General features: G+C 37.8%; 1 protein-coding gene across 1 annotated transcript in view; it reads left to right on the top strand.

Moving 5' to 3' along the window:
• The window catches only part of LOC113151921 (BMP/retinoic acid-inducible neural-specific protein 3-like), a 37,148-nt gene extending 17,514 nt beyond the window's left edge, over positions 1–19,634 (top strand). Inside the window, exons 3-9 of the mRNA XM_026344792.1 lie at positions 4,717–4,907; positions 6,832–7,022; positions 11,384–11,489; positions 11,719–11,955; positions 13,764–13,986; positions 17,524–17,866; positions 18,389–19,634. Of these exons, the coding sequence (XP_026200577.1) occupies positions 4,717–4,907; positions 6,832–7,022; positions 11,384–11,489; positions 11,719–11,955; positions 13,764–13,986; positions 17,524–17,866; positions 18,389–19,159 (2,062 nt within the window). The 3' untranslated portion in view covers positions 19,160–19,634. The remainder of the gene's footprint in view (positions 1–4,716; positions 4,908–6,831; positions 7,023–11,383; positions 11,490–11,718; positions 11,956–13,763; positions 13,987–17,523; positions 17,867–18,388) is intronic.
• The last annotated feature ends 3,296 nt before the right edge of the window (positions 19,635–22,930 follow it).

The following is a 22,930-nucleotide window of genomic DNA, read 5'->3' on the forward strand; positions in this document are numbered from 1 at the left end:
GGGGGTTGTAGTGAGGATAGCAGCCCCTAAAATCAACTCTGTGGTGAAACCCATTTCATTTCCTCCTCTCCCTACAGAACGAACCATTTGGCCTATCGAGGGTTTAAGATAAGACGAGGCTAGCTTATCACAGTCAGCGATAACGCTAAGAAACGAACGACAGCAGGGATTTGTGAATACTCTTTCTATACCTGTTCTCCGCACCTTCTCGCTCCCTTCCTCCCTCGCTGTGTATTCCTCTTTCTTTCACAGAACATGCTCTGGCTTTGAACTAGTGCGTTCACACTGCAAAGTGGAACTCAACACGGTGTCCCAGTTGAAGAGGTCATTTATTTGTATGGCATGAAATGAGGTGAAGATTAATAGCTACACTACAAATATCTGAGCGAGAGATTAGTCAAAGGCTTTGTCTGAATAGTACAGTGTCAGCAAAAAGGTCAGCGGACACCACGTATCCATTTAACATCATTATGTTTATTTCCTATGCGCCTACAGTTTTGTCTTAATATTGTGTGAATCAGGGTCTTATTTTGTGATTATATAACAGAAAATGAAATTAATGTGCATTGGAAATCTGTGCTTGTAGCTTGTTCTAAATTTTGCATGCAGCAGTTTTAATTTCAGGCAATTTACACTTTGTATCATTCAAACATCTGGGAGTTGGAGCTTTCTTCATTTCTCCTGGTTTAATGTGATATATACCCTTTCAAAAGGCCACACTCCCCCCATCTGTCATCCGTAGCCAAGGTTGTTCAACCTATTCTGATTACAGCAGTCATGCTTTTTAGTCTGCAGGAAAAAAATGCAACATTTGACTGATTGGACAATGCGGTTCATATAAACAGGTTAAGTGTTTGTTACCTATCACACATCAGTCATTCAAGACAAGCTATTTTTGAATTACTTTGTAGTCTCGATGTGCAAATACAAATGGAGGATGTAGCCCTTCAAAACAAGTTTAAAACCTAACAGAGTGCTCTCTGAAGAGGCAGAAGGGTCTTTGAGGAACATTTTTCCACAGTCCTTTCCTCTCATGTAAGTGTTATTATGTGAGTAAATTGGGGGCAGTGCCAGGCGAATAGCTAGAGTTGGCTCCGCACTCCTTTAGCTCCCTGAGAAATTTCAAAGTAATCACTGCCGATCAGTTATAATTACAGCTGCGATATCTGTCTGTGACTTCATAACTGTCTCTTTATAAATTCATTGCTACGCAGATTTGAGATGGAGGAAAAGTGCTTACAAAAATAAATACAATCTCGACCATGGCCTCATATCAGAGTCATACTTTATTTAATCAAATATAATTGTGGTCTTCAAACTGTGTCTTGATTTTTTTTAGCTATCTTTAATTAGAGATAAAATAAGTTTAAGTAATTATTTCTCAGTAGGTGTCTTATCTTTATTGATGTGTTGTTGATTTTCACTTAATAAATCATGATTACATGGCCCAAACATCAATAATATGTATTTAATAAATGTCCTTATTACATGCTGGAAATGTAACAAAGCTACAACTATGTTTATAAAGTGTAAAAGGTGACATTTGCTTCACAAACCAAAGTTTATATAAAGAGTAGTGCCAATTAATACTTTTAAAACATACAGAAGAAATAATAAAAAACATTCAGGTGGTTTTTAGTCCCTCTATACATCCTGATGAGAAATTCATGCTGCACAGAACTCCATAAAAAATATGTCTGACAATTAAAACCTGTCATGTAGTAGTTGTAATTATCCACTTACTGTCTTGAAGGGTTTTTAATTTAAGTGACAATGTAAGTCTCATACTGCTTTTAAACAAAGGTTGTTTTAGATTCACTACGCTAGTGACAATGTCAACTTTAGCACTGGTATCAGTGTAAGGTCTCTCTTAATGGCATACTTTCCACTTCTTTGAGGTCATGGCCTTTCTCTTTAGTGACTGTTGGTCACAACAAGCTCTTAAAAGAAGTGAATAAGCTGAATGTGCAGGTCTGACACGTTCCCCCAAAAAAGACGTATTTGTGATTCTTGTGATTGTCATCTTGGTGCATAGGAACATCATTTTCAGGAAACAATGGCACACTGAATAATCTCCAGCATCTCCACTTCATTGCTTCTCTGCTGTTTCAGATCACATTAGAGTATTCCTCATAACTTTAAAGACTTCAAAGCTAGCCTAAAGTTAAGGTTGTGATTTTTTTTCAACTTGACAATACAATCTCAAGATATATGAAAGGAAGTTTGAAGACATAGGAACTATTTCTGACCTGTATGTTGGAAATGTGTGACATCATATTTTTCAAAGAGGTTAAAGCAGAGAGAAAAGCTCAGACAGTCACAGATAAAGAAATCTGACACAGGAAATTATTTAAACTGTTCAACTTTGCCAGGAAAAGATAGATTTGAGTAGGATACCATTGCTTTCACTAAAAAAAAATAATTTTGGAGCCATGGGGCCCAAAGCAGAACTGCAGACTTGGAACTCCTGAGCTTGATGTTGAGTTCTGAGAGCATATTTTCTGTAAAGCAAACTGTTTTGACCTTGTGTGTTTGATCTTGTTCTGCCTTAGTCATATGGAGTTTGGTCATTGGTTCTTTCATCAAATCTGTTATGACAGCAGGTTAGCAGCGACCAGAGTACAACTTGTAGCCTGGCATGGCCTGCTCAGGGCAAGTGGCAGCACTTTCATCAAAATTAGCTGAATTTCTCTCTGAGCAGCACCGAGCTAAACACCATGGTATTGGAGCTTCCTGGGTATATGTTTGCATCGGTATAGCATTTTTTAAACAGTTTCCATGCCTGTCATATTGTAGGGGTCACCATGTACTTTTGAGGTAGTATTCCTTATTTTATTTTTTTTCTATTTTAGAAGTTAGCCCCAGCCTCAGCCTCCAAAAAAGCAGTCAAAACCAGAATGATAAAACGTGTTAATATCACAGTCACAATGTAATCTGTCTTGAATGCAAAAAGATATTGAAATACATTTTGTCTTCACATTTAGATTTTCTTGTTCTGTCAAACCTGCACCTAAGGAAATGTCTTAATTTCAGAAACATGACATGCACTGTACAGTGATTCTAATCTTTCAGTATACTTCTCTTTAATGACTTTGTTTGACTTTTGACTTTACAGAGTTACTCAGATAAAACATGCTTTGCACAGCTCTCTTCACGAAACATGATTCAGTCTAAAATGTGCCAAATGTCAAACAAACATAACACATAAAAGCATATTTTAATTCACAGTGTGCTCTCTCAGTTAGACAGAGTGTTGAACTGCACGTGCATAAATGAATCTGTGAAGGACACTTCACATGGAAATCTTCCATTAAACACCTCAAATTTTCTGGTAGCAGCGTAACTTCATATAAGAGCTAAAGCACTGCCAAGTGCAGTTCAAAGAGCTGTGCCTTGAGCAAATGCTTTACAAAAACTACTAGGAAGAATGCATGCAGTGTGGCACGTTGGTCTTTATTGACTGAACATTTGGATCCCCGAGTTTTGCTTGGTTACCATGCTGCCTTTGACATATCTATTTGTTCCTTTTATAATCCATGTGTGTCAGGTTTTTACATGAACCTACAAATACAGAGTAGCTTTAAAGCTGTAAAAGGAAGATATGCAGGGAAGAAGGTCTTTTCTTCTACATTATGCAAAGCAAAATTCCTCATTTCCGCTTCCTTCCTGTAACCTGCACTAGCATTGTATTATAACCTTACAGCTGTCAGATGCAATCACATATAAATATGCCCTGACATTTTATATCCAGTAAAATATGCCAATTGATAGAAATGAAGCACGATCTGCAGTCACGGTTGGGGTCAGTGTTTCTCGTCAGTTGGGAGCAGAAGAACATGAACAGACAACAAAAGCTCACAGAATCATTTGTTCACACTGCTTTCACTATATTTAATTACACTTTTGCCCCAACTTTGTTTTCTTTCTCAATATGGAAGATGTTTTCTATTTAAGCAATGGGGCTATTTCTTGTACCACCTTGTATTTTATTAATTTCCATGTATACTGTATGCTCACCATAATGGGGCTATTAAGGAAAACATCTGTCAGCTGTATAGTTGCAGCACATTTCTATCCCAGGTGACAATCAGGGTTTGAAATGGTACTGGGGTTTTGTCTGGTTGTCCTTTTTTTCCCTTTCAGGCTTCTCACTAGCTTTCTGTTTTTTTTTTTTCTTCCTCGTTCTGTCTTTCTTTCTCTATCAATTCACTTGTCTGCATGGTCCAGGGATTCCTGATATTGCAAAAGCACTGAGTGACATAATGAATTAAATTCACTGCGCCCGCTCTCTCTCTTTTTCTGTCTTTTCTACCCATTTATTCCACTTACTGTGCTTTAGGCAAATGATGTACCCATATAATGTTACTATACAAAGGGCCAAGAAGGTGAATTTGTCCCCGCAGGCTCATCTCTTCTACCTAATACTAGGGCTGTCATCTTCAAATTACCAATTAATCCACCTGAAAACAAAACTTTTAGAGCTCAAGGTGTTGTTTTTAAAATGCTTATTTTAAATGAAAAGTGAGTTTTAAAATTGCCATTGCTTTTTACTTAATTGACTTGTTAATTGAGTTATTATTTCAGATCTCCTCAAGACATTCTTATAATCTTAATTTCTTTTTTCTTTTTTTTAATTAAGCTGCAGTTTTCTTATAATGCATACTGTAGGTGCTGTCTTTCATTCGTTCAGATGTTGGTTTCTTTCTTTTATTTAAGGGAGTTTGGGAGATGGAAGGTGAACAACTTGGCCGTGGAAAGGAAAGATTTTTTGCAGTCTCCTTTGCCTCTGACACCCGAATTCATAAGGAACATCCGACTCCTGGGCCGCAGACCCACCACTCAGATGATCACTGACAATCTGATCAGGAAGTATGGGACTCACTTCCTGTTGTCAGCTACACTGGGAGGTAAACAAGGAAATAAAAGTTAGGTTGTTATAAACTGTTTACTACTCTTTAGATATCTCTCTGGTGGCATAAATGCACACATTTAAGATGCACCAAGTGATTTCCTCCCACCTGTATTCGTTTACCAAGCCACGATAACCCTATGCTTTCATTTCATGCACTGCATTGTAGCTCAGCATCTATGTGGTTCACAATAACAATAGTGGCAGATTCAAAATTCAATGATTGTTGGAACAATAGACCCTTGATTTCACACAGATGTAGACAAAAGCAGTCTTCTTATTTTATTTTATTTTTTTCTGAACACTCAACCACCACTGTTTTTCCAAGTGAAATGATAACTGTTACTAGCAGGTTTTATCAGCTAAGGTCAGTGGGAGAATTATAATGAATTTTGTGAAACACAAGTCCTGCAAAAAGGGTTGCAGATCATGCATGTCTATGACAATCAAGGTAACTAACTACACCTTTAATGTAGAAGTAGTAGTTTATGATCCACGTAGAATAGACCAAAATTAAAGAACAGTATTGTTTTTTATTGCAGAGTAGAACTACTATAGCTTTCCCTACACAACTATTATAGTACACGATTATGAAGGAAAATGTGCTTTTAGGAATTGTGTCTCTCCCAGATGATAGGGGATTTAGTAAATTATATATTTTGTGTTGATAAAAGCTTTTAGAATTTACCCTTCCAGTTTGTGCATATGGAAAACAGATGGACATGGCACGATAACTCGCAGTAAGTAACTCAATAACACATGACTGCAGAATAATATGAGTACAAATATCTCTTGGAGATGTATGAATGCACATAAAAGTCAGTCTACTGTGAAGGCACCAGTCATTTTTGGGTTTTCTGCAGTGCGATGAATGGACAAACATTTATAATCCTTTGAGCCAAGTAAAAAATTTAATATGCCAGAAAGGCTCGGACAAGTCTTGCAAAACAGATTTGCTTTTACACTGCAACACTTGTCAATTACTTTAGACCTGACTGCTGGATTAGAAAAGGTCGCCATTGTGAGCGGCTTCATAGAATACAACCCTACAAGCTGTTTGAGCTAAAGCAGACCCGCACTCTGGCTCCCCGCCAGTCGTTAGTGGTATGGAGAGAGGAGAACGAGGAGTTTGCCTTGGATTGTTGCCAGAGATATGCCTCTGTGGCTCTGAATGGATTGCCTCTGTGTTCAGAAACATATGGACTTAATGAAATTAATAAATAGATTGTGATATTAAGAGGGTGCCCTTCAGCAGCTGCGGTAGAATGGCAGTGGGTAGAAAAATGGCCCTGAAGTATTAACACTGCATTATGACGAGAAATATGATGTTCAGTGTCTTGGGGACTCTCAAGGCAAAGAGAGTTTGCTGCACCACAGCTCCTTGACTTATGAGGTGCTGATTGCGATGATCACTGGGTGCTCACAGAGGGTGACATAACTTATTCTAATTGTGGTCAAGTATCTTTGTGCTTCAGAGGCTCTGGTAACACTGTACGTTTTGTTTCTCCAGGGGTAGAACAGGTGACAAATAATTATATTAAGGTAAAGTATTAAACTGTCCAACTTCAGATTAATTAGAACAAACTCTAAACAAGGGTATTGTATGTATGTGCTGTACGAAAAGAGTGCCAAATGCAGACACCCAACACTCTCACTTACACTCAGACTTCATTAACAGGAAATCAAAGTGAAAAGGTCTTTCCAATAGTTGGCATACGGTTTGACTGACAAGTGATTTGTGGGAAGTGCAGTGTATAAACACCTTAGCAATGACTGCCAAAGCTAGAGACAAACATCAGAAATCACTTTAACACGTTAACATATTAGCATTTTATGTCAAGATTTATGACAGAAAATGTAGAGATTACAGCAATAAAGTGCCAGCAAAGCATAAAACACTTAAACATTTTGTTTCTGTTCAGGGGAAGAGGCCTTAACAATATTTGTGGACAAGAGGAAATTGAGTAAGAAAGCAGAAGTGAGCGATTATTCGGGTAATTCCTCTGCTGTGACTCTGGAAGCTCTGCACCAACTGGCCGCCTCCTACTTCATCGACAGGGAGAGCACTCTGCGCAAGTTGCACCACATCCAGATTGCCTCCACTGCCATCAAGGTAATGTCGTTGTGTATCTATTGGTCTACTGGAGCACATTCAAACACTAACACAGTGGATATTAAAGTAGCCATATTAGGTTTATTTTTTTATTCTGGGGCTTCACTGATACAAGATTGGGGGAAAAAAAGCGCAAATACAAGTTATAATGCCTCTTTATGCAACAGATCCTCTGGCCTTGAAACTAAAAAAGCTTGTTTGAGCTCCTGTGTCTTTAAGGACCCCCATCTCCCCATCCTCCGTCCTTCAACAACAACCTAGACGAATATCCTGCTGCATACTGGGGAAGGGAGTGAAAACAGTTGTCCATGAAGTACAGTAAACTGATAATAGCACTGCTCAAAGTGTGTTGCTGGCTTGAAACTGTATCTGTTGTTTTATGGTTCTGTCTTTGGGAAAAATAAACAAATTTTATTTTCTTACAAATCCAAAAAAACAACAGACTTTTTCTGTGAAACACATCGACCTCTGCATGAACACTCGAACGGCTGCTACCTGTGGAAGCTAACCTCCAAGTGTAGGAGGGACGGCACCAAAACAGATGGCCTGGATTTAATATTATAAGATGGGAATCCAACTTTACAAACATACTGTATATACTGTGTATAACATCAGAACAAGAAAAGCATAAAATCACTCCCTTAAATGATTTGATTTTTCGACCAAGGCAAAGTCATTACACCAACAATAAACTGAAAACCTTAACTGTCTGAACTCTAATTAACTGGTGGTCTGGCAGATCGCATTGTCCTTAATGGAGTACTTGTGCCCCATCTCTAAACAGTGTTTAAGTAAGTCTACTTAGCTTAACTTTGTAGATGTTAACATGAGAATCTGCCTAGAGAAGCACCGTACAAAAGGGGCTACATCCTATATAAATATATAATATATATACAGAATATATCTGTAACCACTATAAATACGCTAAGTATATGTGGAAAAATTAAATGTATACCTTTATGTTCAAAGTAGTACTATTAGTACCAGTAAGATATGAATATCTTGTAGTAGTTGTAAATTGTAAAGAAGCACATGAAAGTGTGAAATTAAAAGTAAACTTGGTCTCTTTAGTCTTTACCCTTTATTTAAATTACATCATAAGGAACTATCAGAGATTGCATTTTTTTTCTTTTCATTTCAAAGTTTAGTTTTATCTTTTGCTTCAAGGTGCAATTTCCATTTTCAATTGTTGAAAACTGTCTCTGAAAAAAAAGTAAGTGAGTGCTATTTCCATTGTTAATGATTTTCCTGTTATAATAGCGGCAATGGAAATGAGATGACACTTTTTTATCAGCCTGCTTGAGATGAGATATGATCTTCAGCTGCTGTAAACACACTGAGTGTGGAGGAAGCTCCAAAATGAGCACATATGGTGAGGGGAAGATAAATGAATCTTGTGAAACACAGCTCGTGACAGGTTTCTGCCTCCAGTTGTCACCCTCAGGTAGCACGGGGTTAATGGGGTGATGGAGGGGAAGATGACCCTCCTTGCTGCCTTTTTCATTCTTCGGAACACAGTGGTAGTCACCTTGTGAAGTGTGGCTTTCTCTGCTGTAGCAGAACATGAATCAAGCTACCAGTTTGTATATCAAAGTCCTGTCTCCTAACTACATTGTGTCCAGAGAGAGTCTTTCTTTTGCAGCTGAGGTGGGCACATCTGAGGTGCAGAGGCAGATGCTTTTGTCCGTTTCATTTCCTGGGAATTAGGTTTTTTCTGTAGCTACAGAGAGGAAGAAAGTGTGTGCTTCATGCTCTAAAGGCAGTCATCGGGCGTAACTGACAGGTGGGAAGTGGAAAGAGGAGAGATTCACCTCCATCACCAGTAGAAAGTGAGTTAAAGGAGCGATGGATTTCTCCACACACATGCATCATTCCCAGAGGATGTTGACCCAGACAGTAGTGGAACAGATACACATAAGCACTTCTTTGCAAGAATTTATAATCAAACAAGTTAAGGGATGAATAAGAGAGGGCCAGTGAGGCAAATGCCACCCCCCCGCTGTCTCCATGCAAATGGAAAATTGAAGCTCATTTTGGTGGAAAAGCATGTTACTGTTGTGGTGTGCTGGGAATTGGCCGTGGAAATCTGGTCTCTCTTAAAGAAGTCATGGAGCAGAGTAGAGTCTGTGATTGGCCCGACTTGTTTGTTCAATAATGACTCCGGTTATTTCAGAGTGGTGGGGGGCATTTGCTGTGATTTTAGATTTTTTTAGTGTCAAGTGATTTGTGACTCCTGACACTTTTTTTTTCTATCACGGACGTTCTTGAAGAAAAAAACAATATTTATTTTGCCAGTCTTTTGATTTTTCTCTGAACTATAACTGAATAGATAGATGGCTAACTTTAGCATCTATGATTCCTCTCAAACTAATTTATTCTACTTTTTATTTTACTATTTTCAGGGAAAAAAGAACCTGCCGGACAAACACATTTGTTTAAATATGAGTGTGCCGATAATTACTTTCATAATGGGCGGAGCTGCTGCTTTTAAAATGCTTTTTCTCCGTTCTACATTTATTGCAGTTATGTGTTTCTTAACATAGCGTTTGCCTGTAATATAAAAGTGCTCTGTTCTGGCTCACAGTTTTAGTTACACTAAATTCATTACATGTTGTAAATACTGATTTTGATGAGCCTTGACCGTCATTGCCATGGAAGTTAGTCTATTTAGTTTATGCTATATTGTGTTTTGAACATCTGGAGAGTTGAAAGATGAAACGATCAAGAGGGGGTGAAATATTTTCCAACACTCTATGTTGCAGGTGTGGTGACCTCTGTCACTGTAACTGGATTTCAAACCCCACACGATAGTTACCAAATGTAATGCAGAAAGTTCAATGATTTAGTCTGAATGTTAGCTAATGTAACAGAATTGTAGATTTATTTTTTATCAAAATGGAACTTGCAAGTTGGTTAACTTCTATTCTTACCTATGTACACAAGCTTGTTTTAACATTTTCTGAAAGACTCGAGTGTTTTACACCTGCAGTTCCTCATATTTTGTACTATTAACTAATTACGAACTTGCAATAGTTTCATTGCAAGCTTTCTGTAATTTATTAGAAAAGGTTAAAGCTCGTCTGGTAGACTATTCCAAGAAGTAGGAACACTGACAATTAAATAACGTGTTTGCCAGTACATGCTTAAGATGTGTCATAATGCAGAGATTTCAGTCAAGAGCTCACTCATCTATTGAATGTTGCAGTAAGCTTCCACTGTAATGTTCTATTGAAGTAAAATACTTCTTGCACACCTGAACTGTAAGTTCACATCATGAAAGGGAAAAATGTGCCAAGATACAGGTGGCAAATAATGTCCTATTAAGTATTTTTTAATATGCGAGTATGTATCTGCAGTAGCAATAGCATCTGCTAAGCAAAGCGGAAATTGAATGCTCAGCTCATCAGTCAATGTTTTGCCATATGGCAAATCATATGGCATATCAAATTCTTTATATGGATTCAATATTCATGTGATTTGAAACCAAGGGTTGTATCTCATTTCCTCGCATTCATATCAGCATTAAAATCCCTCATGAGGGAAACAAGGCATATGATATACATATTATAGTGAAAGAACTGCATTCAAATTATGTTCATTTTCTTTTTCCCATTCACAAAAGATATGTATCCTTCCTCTCACTAACCTCTTTCTCCTGGATTAGGTTTTTGATTAAAGATCCCCATATTCCAGCACCAGCATCATATGCGTTCGGAAGCCCCTCGGCCCTCTGTGATTGTGTTACTGATTGTCTGACCCTCATTGTCTCGCCACATCCATCTGTCACTTTACACCAACTGTCTTCTGACAAGCCTGACCAGGACAAATCACTGAACAAAATATGGTGTCCCGCAACCACAAAGAGAGAAAAATGAGAATCGGTTAGGTGCTCCCTGCCATGTCACAGTGAGAAAAAGGAAAGCACTGAAAAGAGAGCTCTTCTTGCAAATGAAGTGAAAAAGGACGCTTTGCTGGAGCTGCTTTGTGGCAAAGGTCAATCGAAACATCTTCAATCAGTTAGTAGACAAAAAAAGAAATGCTGTGTAGCATTCCTGCAGAAAAAATGAGTGCAGTAAAGTACTCTTACAGCAATTTAGAAGAATCTAAATGAGCTTACCCTGGCTTTCTGTTTCTTTTGCATTCACAAGCACAATCGATTATGTAGGAACTACTTTATTTAAACAGGACAACTTACACAAGGCACATTTTCCTTGGCTCCACTCAAACCAATTTGGCATCTGAAATTCAGAAGAGCATTTAAAATATAATAAATATATATAAGAAATATAATCTATCTGCTTTTTTCTGAAATGAATGCTGTTGAAAATGTATAAATTATCTTTTTATTTGTTGTTGCCCAGGTGACAGAGACCCGCACAGGTCCTCTTGGATGTAGTAACTATGACAACCTTGACTCTGTTAGCTCTGTGCTGGTCCAGAGCCCTGAAAATAAAGTCCAACTGCAAGGTTTGTCCATTTATCACCTTTATTGCAACTGTCATGATATGTGCATTCTCATGAAAAGTGCATGTACTTGGAATAAACATCAGTAACCATTTGGCTTACAAATATACAGATTTTATAGATTTCATTAAGTAAGTTATAAGCTCAGCCAGAACTATATTGACACTAAACTTTCAGTGTCTCCCCAACTTCACAGTTTGATGGTGGTACTAAAACCAGCTTGGTTTTACAGGCTTGCAAGTGATCCTTCCTGACTACTTGAGAGAAAGTTTTGTTCAAGCTGCTCTCAGCTACATAGCCTGCAATAGAGAGGGCGAATTTGTCTGCAAGGACAATGACTGCTGGTGCAACTGTGATCCCAAGTTTCCAGAGTGCAACTGCCCCTATATGGATATCCAAGCCATGGAGGAGAGCCTGGATAGGATCTCAGAGACATGGGGGATACTCTATAAAGAATTTGAGGAATCAGGTAAGAAAGCCCTCTGGAAAATAATGGATTCGTACTTTCTGTCACATTGCATGCCTCATCCTAAATGCAGGAAACTCAAACTTTGAGAATATAAATCATTCAGATGAGTGGAAGCAAGGATGAATTCAAGTGTTTCATCTGCACTGTTAAATCTGAATGAGAACCCTATATGTATGTTCCTCCCTAGTCTATGATTTATAGGCGAACTATAATAGCTGGTTGTGAATTCTGGGTGCTGGCATATAGTGAATTAATAATGCAACGCTGGATTGAAAAAAAAAATCAACAGCTTTTGGCTCAGGTAGTTTACAGTATGTCTGGGGCAGATTAATCCACTATAAAACCTATTTATTGCGAGTCCAGCTTTTCATATCACCAGGGAAACAGTTTGAATGGAAGCTCTTAGCATAATGTTTGGATATTAATGTTGTGCTTGGTCACCCCGCCTTGGTGATTATTGCTCAGGTGAAATCAAAATGGATGGGAATGATCTTTTTTTCTCCACTGTTCAGATTTGGCTAAAATACCCCTAAGTGCAATTACTTTTAAAGTTTAATAGCTGGGTTTGAAGTGAGATCAGGAGTGTGCCCAGAATGCAGATACCCCAAGTGTCACGAATGTGTCCTTGAGTGAGGGATATCTACCTCACTGCTTCATCAGCATAAGGAGATGCCAAGAACTACTTTAACCACTGACACGGATGGAGATCGAGAATAGCGACTCGTGCCTTGTACCAGTTCTGTTGTCAACCTTGAACCAAACGTCAACCAGTTACCTGGTGTTTCAGCAGGACTATAGATCACTGGCACCACTCTCCTAAAATTATTTATTTCATGTAAAATGTAGGAGTCCGTATTATGATAATAATACTGATTATGTACTGATAATGTAAAAAGCTAATTCATATAAGTCAGTATTAATTATTTAAGGTTTATCTTAAAAGATGATTATATTGGTCACAATATTAGTATTACCGGTAGCAATAGTGATACTTTATCCGACTATATTTAGCAATTTAGAATAGGTTCACAGTTTTGTACTTGGTCTTAAAAAAATTGCTATACACATATTGCTTCCCATGATTCTTATTTTTTACTCCATCTCAGTGTGATAACACAATTCACAAGTCTTTGTTTGATGAAAAAAAAAAAAATAATAACTCCAAAGTTTATCTAAGTTAATATGAGACATCAGCTGCCTGAGTCAATCATATCAAGTGCACATCTCCAAAAGGTACTGTCTTCATCTAAAATCCAAACTTGTGTGTCTCTGGACATTGTTTTCTTGCTGAGCTCCAGTGGAGTGACAGTAACAGTAATAAGACGGGATTTATTACTAAAAAGGCAGAGAATTTGGAAGAACTTCACTCAGTTTACTTTGCTTTAGATACAGTAGATACAGAGAAGGGATCCTTTAATTGCCAGTATAAACATGACTAGCTAAAGCAAATCTTGTTTCATTGTTCATATTTTAAGGACATTTGACAACTGTATACCAATTCTTTAATATATCATGGTCAATATAATTATGATGCTTTAGCATAGATTATTTTGTGTCATGGACTTGTGTCACGTGTGTCATTGGTTTCATTTTTGCTTTATTGGACATGACAAAAATATCCAAGTGACATTTCAATCCAACACGTGCCAGATGCTATGTCTTGGTTCAATGTTGTGTCCAAAGTTAACAATTCTAACCTCAAGTGGTCTCCCCAGTTTCTGAACTCTTTTAAATGCAGCCTGATCTTACTGGACTTACTGGAATATTAACTGTATATTACTTTCAATGTGTATTATCTGATGTTACAGATGAATTTAAGGCATTCTACACGAGGCTGCCACAAAATTATTTCCTGAACGTATCTACTATCCAACATTTGTGGTCCCTGGACAGCCTGTTCCAGTGGCGATATGAGCAGCTGGAGAACAGCATGCAGATGCTCTCCAGAAGAGCCCAGAGGGTCATATTCAAACTCTTCAGTCTAAGTAAAAGATGTCACAGACAGCCCCAGGTTCAACTACCAAGAGAACGGTAAGCACAACCCCTCTGAACCATACAGTTGGATTCTCCTCAGCCGAATAAACACCAGATACATTTTTATTTTAAAACACTTTTGTTAATTGTCTTCTTTTTCTATATTATTTATTTTCTTATTGGTTGCAATAAGATGCAGAGTTTCTGGCATTTATGTGCCCTAGACCACTGTACATTGAGTCACAGTCTATATTCCTCTCTATAGAATAGAATGTAGGTGGGAGTAAACAAGCCTCCTGCAGTGGTATTTCACTTCTGCAAATAATTCTTTAGTGTATGTAAAACATTTGATGTTTTCATCTTGTTTGTACAGTTCTTGCTAAAAAATGTATCCTGAAATGCAATTAATGAGCTGGCCATCTGTTATAATCAGCATGTTTTCACAGTCAGATCACAATACCTGGCTTTCTTTTCTGCTACTACAGTAAACCCCAACTTCAGAATCCAGTATTTCATTCACATTTTTATAGCTTTATTTTATATTTTTTATCAAATTGTGTATCAAATGAAATTTTCATTTTCACTTGTTGATAACTGGAACTGTTTGGTTGAGTACAGAATTCCCATTTTTGAACAAACCAATGCTGACTGTTGTTAGGAAGCTGAATGAAAGTAACAGTCATAAATTGGTACAACTAGACTACCACAAACCTGACCTGCAAGCCAAATGTGACAAATATCAAGATGGAAGTAAATTCAAGCACAGTGTAAATGCACAAATAATCAAATAGGCTTTGTTTGTCCAATGTGATGTGAGATGGTGCAGTCAGGCCTTTAGGTATGTTAATAGTATGGCATTTGCCTGCAAAAGTACCACTGCTGCACAATGTCTCTCTATTATTATTTTTTTTCTTTTGTCTATGCCATTCTCTGAATGATATAGCCATAAATACACATTCCTAAGTAATTAATGCATTTGATTTTTCCACCCACATGCCAGGAAAGGGAGTGGGAACATCATCATCCCTTTCCCGGCAGTGTTTATCTACTGTTTTGTCTACTGTGAATCTTTTTGTTCCTTTTCCTTCTTAATGGAAATATCTATACAAAGTGTAAATGGCATGGTACAGTCTTGAAAAAGCCCACACTCTTCCTGTTCCATAAACATCCCATTTATGGAACTTGAGACAGATGCTACTTTTCCTGACGGGCTTATTCACTCCTAATTGTCAGCCTAAAGTAGCAGTCAGCTTGGCTTTTATTAGGCAAGTAATAATAAGACTTCACAGCACAGTGTTTTCATTGTTTTTGTTTTAATCTGCTTAGAATATGCCTTTTTATGTGTGTGAGAGTTAGAGTGGAGGCAGTTTTCAGATGGGTCATCAGATTTCAATAAATGGTGTTTTGTTGAGTGGGGCCCACACCGCCTAGAAAGCTTAACAGTGTGTTTCAGCCTTCCAGAACCATCCTCCCCTTAACAAACACCCACACACTCAATACAACCCCCCATTGTGATAATACATCAAACAAATCAGTCAATCCTTTTCTCCTACCTCATGTTAGTAAGTAGCTAGGCCACAGAACAAGCTAGCCGGAATTCTAGCATTGTATCGTATTTGGCAGCAGGTTGCTTGAGGCACTAAATAAACCAGTCAAACATCTTCCTTACATTCACACAGCAATTGCCTGAAACCTATGCTCAACTCAGGAGGATAGTAGTAGTAGACAGATGCAAAAATAGAGTAAAGATTGTCTCAACTCAGTCAGATCTCTGTCAGGTTGGAAGATCGTGTAGAAATCTTATCCAGAAGAGTGTAGGCTGTTATAGCAACTGATTAATTCCAATGGATTGAGAATTACATGTTCAAAAATACGGGTTTCTACGTCCTTTTGGTCATGTATTACATAGTACTTCTGTCAGAGCATTCTAGTTTAAAGTAGATCATAGTCTTACATCAGGGAATCCACTAGGAATGTAATTTTAAAGCGCACAAATCTTCCAAGTCCTTAGGTTGGCTGATTCGGTTTTCAATATATAGTCTACTCCTTTAAAAGCAAAGCAGATATTAGAAGACACTGTGATTTACACCAGTGGATTGGAGGAAGATTTGCTGTGAGCAGAAAGGCTGTATATAATCACACCAGGGAACTAACACTACAACTGCAGTTTTGTTTTGGTGACTGCTTTGCTCTGCTGGAGCAGTTGGTGGTGAAATGTCTTGAACACAGGTAGCAGTTGATGGAAAGGAAGAGCCCTTTCTGTTCATTTCCCATGACAGCCTTCTCCATTAGGGGGTTTTGATATGCATATCAATGATTTTCTGAATTTAACTTGCTTCCTACTGCCAAGCACACAATAAGACTGGGATACAAGATGCCCAAATGTAATTCAACAAACATTTTAAGATTAGCATAAAGTTCACCACAATACACCCTCATCAAAGAAAAGGCCTCTTTTTAAATGAAAGCCACCAATAGCCTATGTAGTGTGCTTTTCTCATCTTCAGCGAGCAAAGAGGATAAGAGGCATAAAGGGATCACAGCCGAGAAAGTGCTACAGACGGGAATCAAACTCTAGCCCACATGGGGGAATAATATGTATGTCTGAGAGACAGTTACCCTACGGCTGCAGCTCACTTCTTATATTTATGTCACAAACTGATCAAAGATAACTTTCTCTCTCTTTATACTCTCTTACTTTCTCTTTCCTTTCAAATACCCATGTTTCTGCAAATTCTTTACATGTGTAACCTAAACTCAATGGGCACTTTAGAACAACAAAAACATGAACACAAGAAATACTGCACAAGAATATCAAGGCTGACTCAATAGCATGCAAGTATTCCTGCAAACACCTCAGAACAAGCTTCAAAATATTCTTAAGATCATCATCCTGGAATGGAAATATTCAAGTGAATAGGGACACTGTGGATTTACTTGTTAAGCTAAATGTTTAGCTGTTTAAAATAAAACTCCAAATGCTGTAAAGCAGATCAATCCCTGAGGCTCATTTTCAGATAAACCACAATGTTTGGTAACAGCAGTCACATAAAGTAAACACGCACCTTTCACACTTTAAATATTAATATTAAAGTGAAAGGGTCAAAGGAAGTACAAATGTGATTATTATGAGAACTGGATAAATTAAACACATTATTACACACATTATAGTATTGATCTTGGAAACAGCATTTTGGTAAAAAAAAAAAAAAAAAAAGACTAGAAGCACAAAGTCAATTTGTTGCAATTTCTGTAGCTTTCATTCACATTGTCAGCAGATAATCATCAATCTAATCTTATCTTAGTGATCACTTGTTATCACATGCCCTAAAGGAATTTAAGTCATGTTTAGACATTTTAGACCTGCAAATTATCTAAATCATGCTCACTGAAATCCTCTTGGCACTGACTGTATGTTTTACATTATGCTGATTATGTTTTATATTGTTAACGAGCAAGCTGTCTGCAAAAGCAGACAGGTGTCCTGCACCTAATGAAGCAGCTACCTATTGAAGCAACTCATTCTACAAGCCCTGTTAAATAATCTCCCTTTCTGCTTTCCTGTCTTTTCTTTTTCTTTTTTCTCTTGTGCAGGCCACAGTCCTACTGGCTGTCTCATTTCCAGTCTCTCCTGTATTGCTCAGAGAATAACCAGCTTGGTGCATTCTCGGAGGAGCTTCACAGCTGCAGCTGCAGATACGAACACAGCCCCTGTCAGCTGCCTCCACCCTGCACTGTTGGGGAAGGCTCAGCCTGCGCAGCCTGTGCACCAGACAACCACACCCGCTGTGGGAGTTGCAACCTAGGCTTTGCACTGATGCAGGGTGTTTGCAGGCCCATGGTGGCAGACTCTACTGAGAACTACCTAGGATTCGAGACAGATCTCCAAGATTTGGAGCTTGGCTACCTACTGCAGAGAGCAGACCGCAGGCTAGAGGTAGTTTTCTTTTAGCCTTTATTTAATGATGTCAGGTCACCTGAGAGGCTAGCTGCCTTTCACAGTCGTAGCCTGGGAGAGGATATAATTCCTCAAGGGAGCCACTCAACATTACGAAGTCTTGCCCTTTTGGCTACTGAGGAACTTCATAGTTTGGCATGTTTTTCTTTGTATTTCTTATGCCACGTTCATGTTTTGTACAGCTGAGGCAGTTTGTGTTTCTTTGACTCTAAATCATGATAGTATTGCCCAAAACAAAGTCAGACTTTATTGTGGTTTGAAAGACACACAGTGTAACTCAGAACCACAATGAGCCTTTTTCTTTTTCATCTTGAATCTAAGGACTGTACCTCTGTTGCATAATGTCACCTTCTGCTTTCAGAATCAATATTTCCCAGTTGATGATAAAAATTTGAAAAATAAATTATAATCTTGCTTTTATGTTATATATTTGCAAAAATCACTGAATTTATGTAACTATTGTGTCTTTTTTCACTGTTTTTATATCTGTTTTCCTTTTAGGTCCATGCAATTTTCATCAGCAATGACATGCGACTCAACAGCTGGTTTGACCCATCATGGAGAAAGAGGATGTTGCTAACCTTAAAGAGCAACAAGTACAAGTCCAACATGGTCCACATGCTCCTGGGTATATCCCTCCAGATCTGCCTTACAAAGAACAGCACACTGGAGCCTGTCCTTACTCTCTACATCAATCCATTTGGAGGGAGCCATTCAGAGAGCTGGTACATCCCTGTCAATGAGAACAGTTTTCCAGACTGGCAGGCCACTAAGCTAGACCTACCGTTTGAGTGCTATAACTGGACACTAACACTGGGCAACAAGTGGAAGACATTCTTTGAAACCATTCATATCTACCTTCGAAGCAGAATAAAGACTCAAGATGGAGTAAATGATAGCATTTATTATGAGCCTTTAGAAATGACTGATCCTGCTCGGAATCTGGGCTACATGAAGATCAACAGCATCCAGGTCTTTGGCTACAGCATGCACTTTGACCCTGAGGCGATTCGTGACTTGATTCTGCAGTTGGATTACCCATACACCCAAGGTTCCCAAGACACAGCTATGCTTCAGCTCTTGGAGATACGAGACCGAGTGAACCGACTTTCCCCTCCAGGTCAGCAGAGATTGGACCTCTTTGCTTGTCTTCTCCGGCACCGGCTTAAACTGACTGCCAGCGAAGTGGTTCGTATCCATGCCTCCATACAGGCCTTCAGCTCACGTCTGCCCAATTCAATGGATTATGAGACCACTAAGCTGTGCAGTTAACAGCTACTTGAAGAGAGATCTGGACTGTAAATGGCCTCAAGGAGACCCCCAAGACTTATTGTGCCACTTGTGGTACAGATGCTTACAGTTTGGCTCTATCTCTTCGATTACCAAAGTTGTTAATCAGGAGAGGACCAGCTGTGAATGGCTGAAGAATGTACTCATTTGATTGTTTTGGTTTTTGTTTTGTAGCAACTACCTTCAAACCTATATTATAAAAAAATGAGGTGGGTCAGTGAGAAAATGCACAAGTGTTTCTGAAGAAAGAACTCTAAACAAAAGAATTATACAGTATAAATTGAAATACCGCTGTAAAGTTGAACCATTCTGTTTAAATGACTGTGCTCATTTGTACTGTAAGTACCAATGCCAAATCAATGGACATTTTAAGGTAAAAATGGTACAGTCTGTTTGTTTGTAATTTTTATATGTTCCTTTGCTTCAGTGACAGTGCACTTTCCATAAAGACCAGAATACAGTGGTGTCAGTCAAGATTTTGTAGATAAATTGATATTAAAACATCATGTTATAACAACTTTGAGCAGTTGGAATAATTTTTGTGATAATCCTACGTAGTTTTTGTACAGTTTTTGAATACATTCGATTTGTTTTGATAAATTAGAATTGGGATAAATTCATCTACTGTATTAATATAACAGTGAAGTCATTATGTTCAGTTTATTTATTTATGTATTTATTTGTTTTGTTTTGTTTTTCATTCACCACAAATCCACCCGAGAAATGTTATTTCAAGCTCAAACAACCCAAAACTCAATGATCTGAAACATGCATTGCATGTGTGATTATACAAGCTCTCTGTTACTTTACTCTTGCTAGCAGGTCAAACAAATAAGTCGGAAGGTCCCACAGGAAGCTTTCTCAAACAGCAATGTGTAAACAGCCACTTAGGTTGTTGGATTTATTCTAAAAAATCTGACCATCTTTGATGATCAATAGCCTCCTCTTCAATCATTTTTTGTAAATAATTTACAACAAATTATTACCACAGTTCCTTTGGACACAGTTTGCTTCTATTGTAAGAAAATATTGAAATATTTGTTGTCCCTCTCTTTAGGAACAAACAACAGACCTTGGTAAAGTTAAACACTGTAAATAACACAACAAGGCTACCTAGCGTGAAATTGAAATTATGCAATTTGAATAGCAAAATTACTTTGCGTTATCTTTCTATTTATGTATTTTTACTAAGATTCACTAACATTTGCTGCAAAGCAGGTTGCAGTTGGGTTTCTCTTAGGAAATGCAAAATAGACATCCCTGTCTCCTAAAAATTATGTCCCTATGCTACTAAACTACAAACGCAAACATATTCACACTATGATTGGGGTTAGGTGACAAAAGTGCTTTGGCTAACGGTTAGAAAAAGATTGGGGTGTTGCTTAAAGGTTAATAAAGGTGTTGTGGGAAATGACACAAACCTATATACAGTTTAATAACCCTATTCTTGCAAAAACTGAATATTATATTTGAAGGTCAGATATTTTGGCAGAAAAATCTGGGCACATTTTATTCATATGTTCAGTATTAACATATTTGTTACTTGGCATCTACATTAATTTTCCACATTTGTCATTACATTAATGTTGAAATTACATTCTCTACAATAAATAACTGTGGTTGCAGTTTAGTTGTACAGGAACTAGTGCTGTCAATCATTAAAAAAATCAAATTAATCGCAGATATAGCTGTGGTTAATACTAATTATTTTAAAGTACTAGGATCCATTTGTATTATGAACATGTGCAGTGTTGGAATAAAGAAATGCATGACAAATTCATAACAGAAAACAGAGATCCTTCAGTTTTACTAAAAGACTGCTTTACCCCAAAGCACATATTTGGACAACGCTTTGCCTAAAGATGGTGCTTCAAACTTGTGCTTCAGTGGAAAGACAGTTCATCATGACAATTTGTGCACAAAACCAAAGGTTTATCCAAACTTGCATCTTGAAACTTATTTATAACAAATTATGCTATTCAGCACACTGGGTGGTGTCTCTGTCAGACATTGTATTATTTGTGTTTGACATGCCCCTATCACATGCAGCCAGGTAACCATCTGCACTGTGATTACTGGAAGAAGTTGGGGTTAAAATTGGTCATATCATTAATTTGCATAAAAAAGTAATGGGTGAAAATGTCTAGATTAATTGCATGTGTTAATCTTGACAGCCAAAATAGAAGTGTAATTTTTAAGAGACAGGTTTACATTGGAAGAGGTTCAGCTGTGTATGATCTGGCCATTTTTATCTAACATTAATTATGCTAATCTTTCCAGATCAATAATGAGTTAGTGATATAAATGAGATAAGCAATGGACTTTGTGTCCAATTACTAATCCAATACTGCTGTGCTTCTGTACTGTAGGTCAAAAATTTTGTCTGCATAATTAATGTCAGGTATAAGATGCCACATCTAATCTGTTAACATGCACATGTGTTGGTGATACTTAAGACCAAAGGGAAGCTAAGCACCTGTGAAGGTTAACAGTCATCACCTCAATTTGTCTGCTGCTCCTATCAACTCCAACTCTTGTCAGAAGCTACGCTGGATGAGGGCGGTACATGGTTGAGTAGTGTTCGGGAAGATGTGTGAGTGGTGGAATGTATTACCAAATGTCAGCATGTCTTTTTCTGGACACAGTCGTGTCAATTACGTAGAGGAAATGAGTACTTCACCAGAGCACAAAAGAGCGACTTTGAAGGGATGAAAGACAGCAATTCTGGTTGTTTCTGTGGTGACTTTGTTTCAACTTTAAGGTCACTACTGTATGCCTAAAAAATGGTCTCTCACAGCTAGCTGCAAAACTCTTAGATAGTCAAACTTTTTTATAATCTTGTTAACAGGAGGGAAATGGATGGCAAAACAGGAAGCTACAGGGCTAAAACACTAATACAATTTACTCATCTTGAACCAAAAACATAATTAAACATCCATGCACACTGACTAATTAGGGATATAGATGGTGTTTCACTAAAGAAAAATGGAAAAGGAAGAGTGAAAAATAATTCTGTCCTCCCAACAGTACCTCCTGTCCTCCTCCAGCAAAATAAAAAGATCCCAAGGTAGTATACCCATAATTATGATGTTTAACAGCACTCCGCTCATTGTGCAATTACCAGACACAGTTCTAAAAACCCATCCTGCAGAGGCAGCTAGCCATAATTCATTACTGTGAGCTTGTAAATAGCTCGGTCTTTTATTCCACTAGTGACTCCATGCAGCCTCCCTTAAGACAGCGCGAGTGGGTGGCAACAGGCAAGCTTTGATTAGAGAAGCGCTGACCTTTAGTAATCTGTCAATCAGAGGTATCAGAGGCAGGAAAAGCCTTTCCAATTTACTGTAAATCTCCCTGATTAAATTTTCTGTTTTTGATTTAATGGATTTCATTTCTGTTATTTTGCTTTTTCATTCACTGAAAAGAAAAGAAAAAGATAATTTACCAAAGATAAAATATTTAGATGGTGACCTTGATTGGCTTAAATCAAGGTTTAGCAAAATTAATGTTGCTCATTCAAAGCTGAAAAAAGCAGAAAGTCAAGGAATGCATTTGTAGAACATTTCATACAACTAACTAGAAGTCTTTAAAAGTCTCTGTAGAGACCAAACATGCTTGTTCAGTGGCACGAATGTCAAGCAAGTTCAGTTGCCTCTGAATAGCCACTGAACGTGAAAGTCTCTTATCTGGGATAAGTCAATAATGGCTTGGATTGAAAGCAACAGCAAACAAATCCTTAGCATATTGTGGTTA

The sequence above is a fragment of the Anabas testudineus genome, chromosome 4 (genome assembly GCF_900324465.2).
Source record: "Anabas testudineus chromosome 4, fAnaTes1.2, whole genome shotgun sequence".
NCBI classification, from domain to species: Eukaryota; Metazoa; Chordata; class Actinopteri; order Anabantiformes; family Anabantidae; genus Anabas; species Anabas testudineus.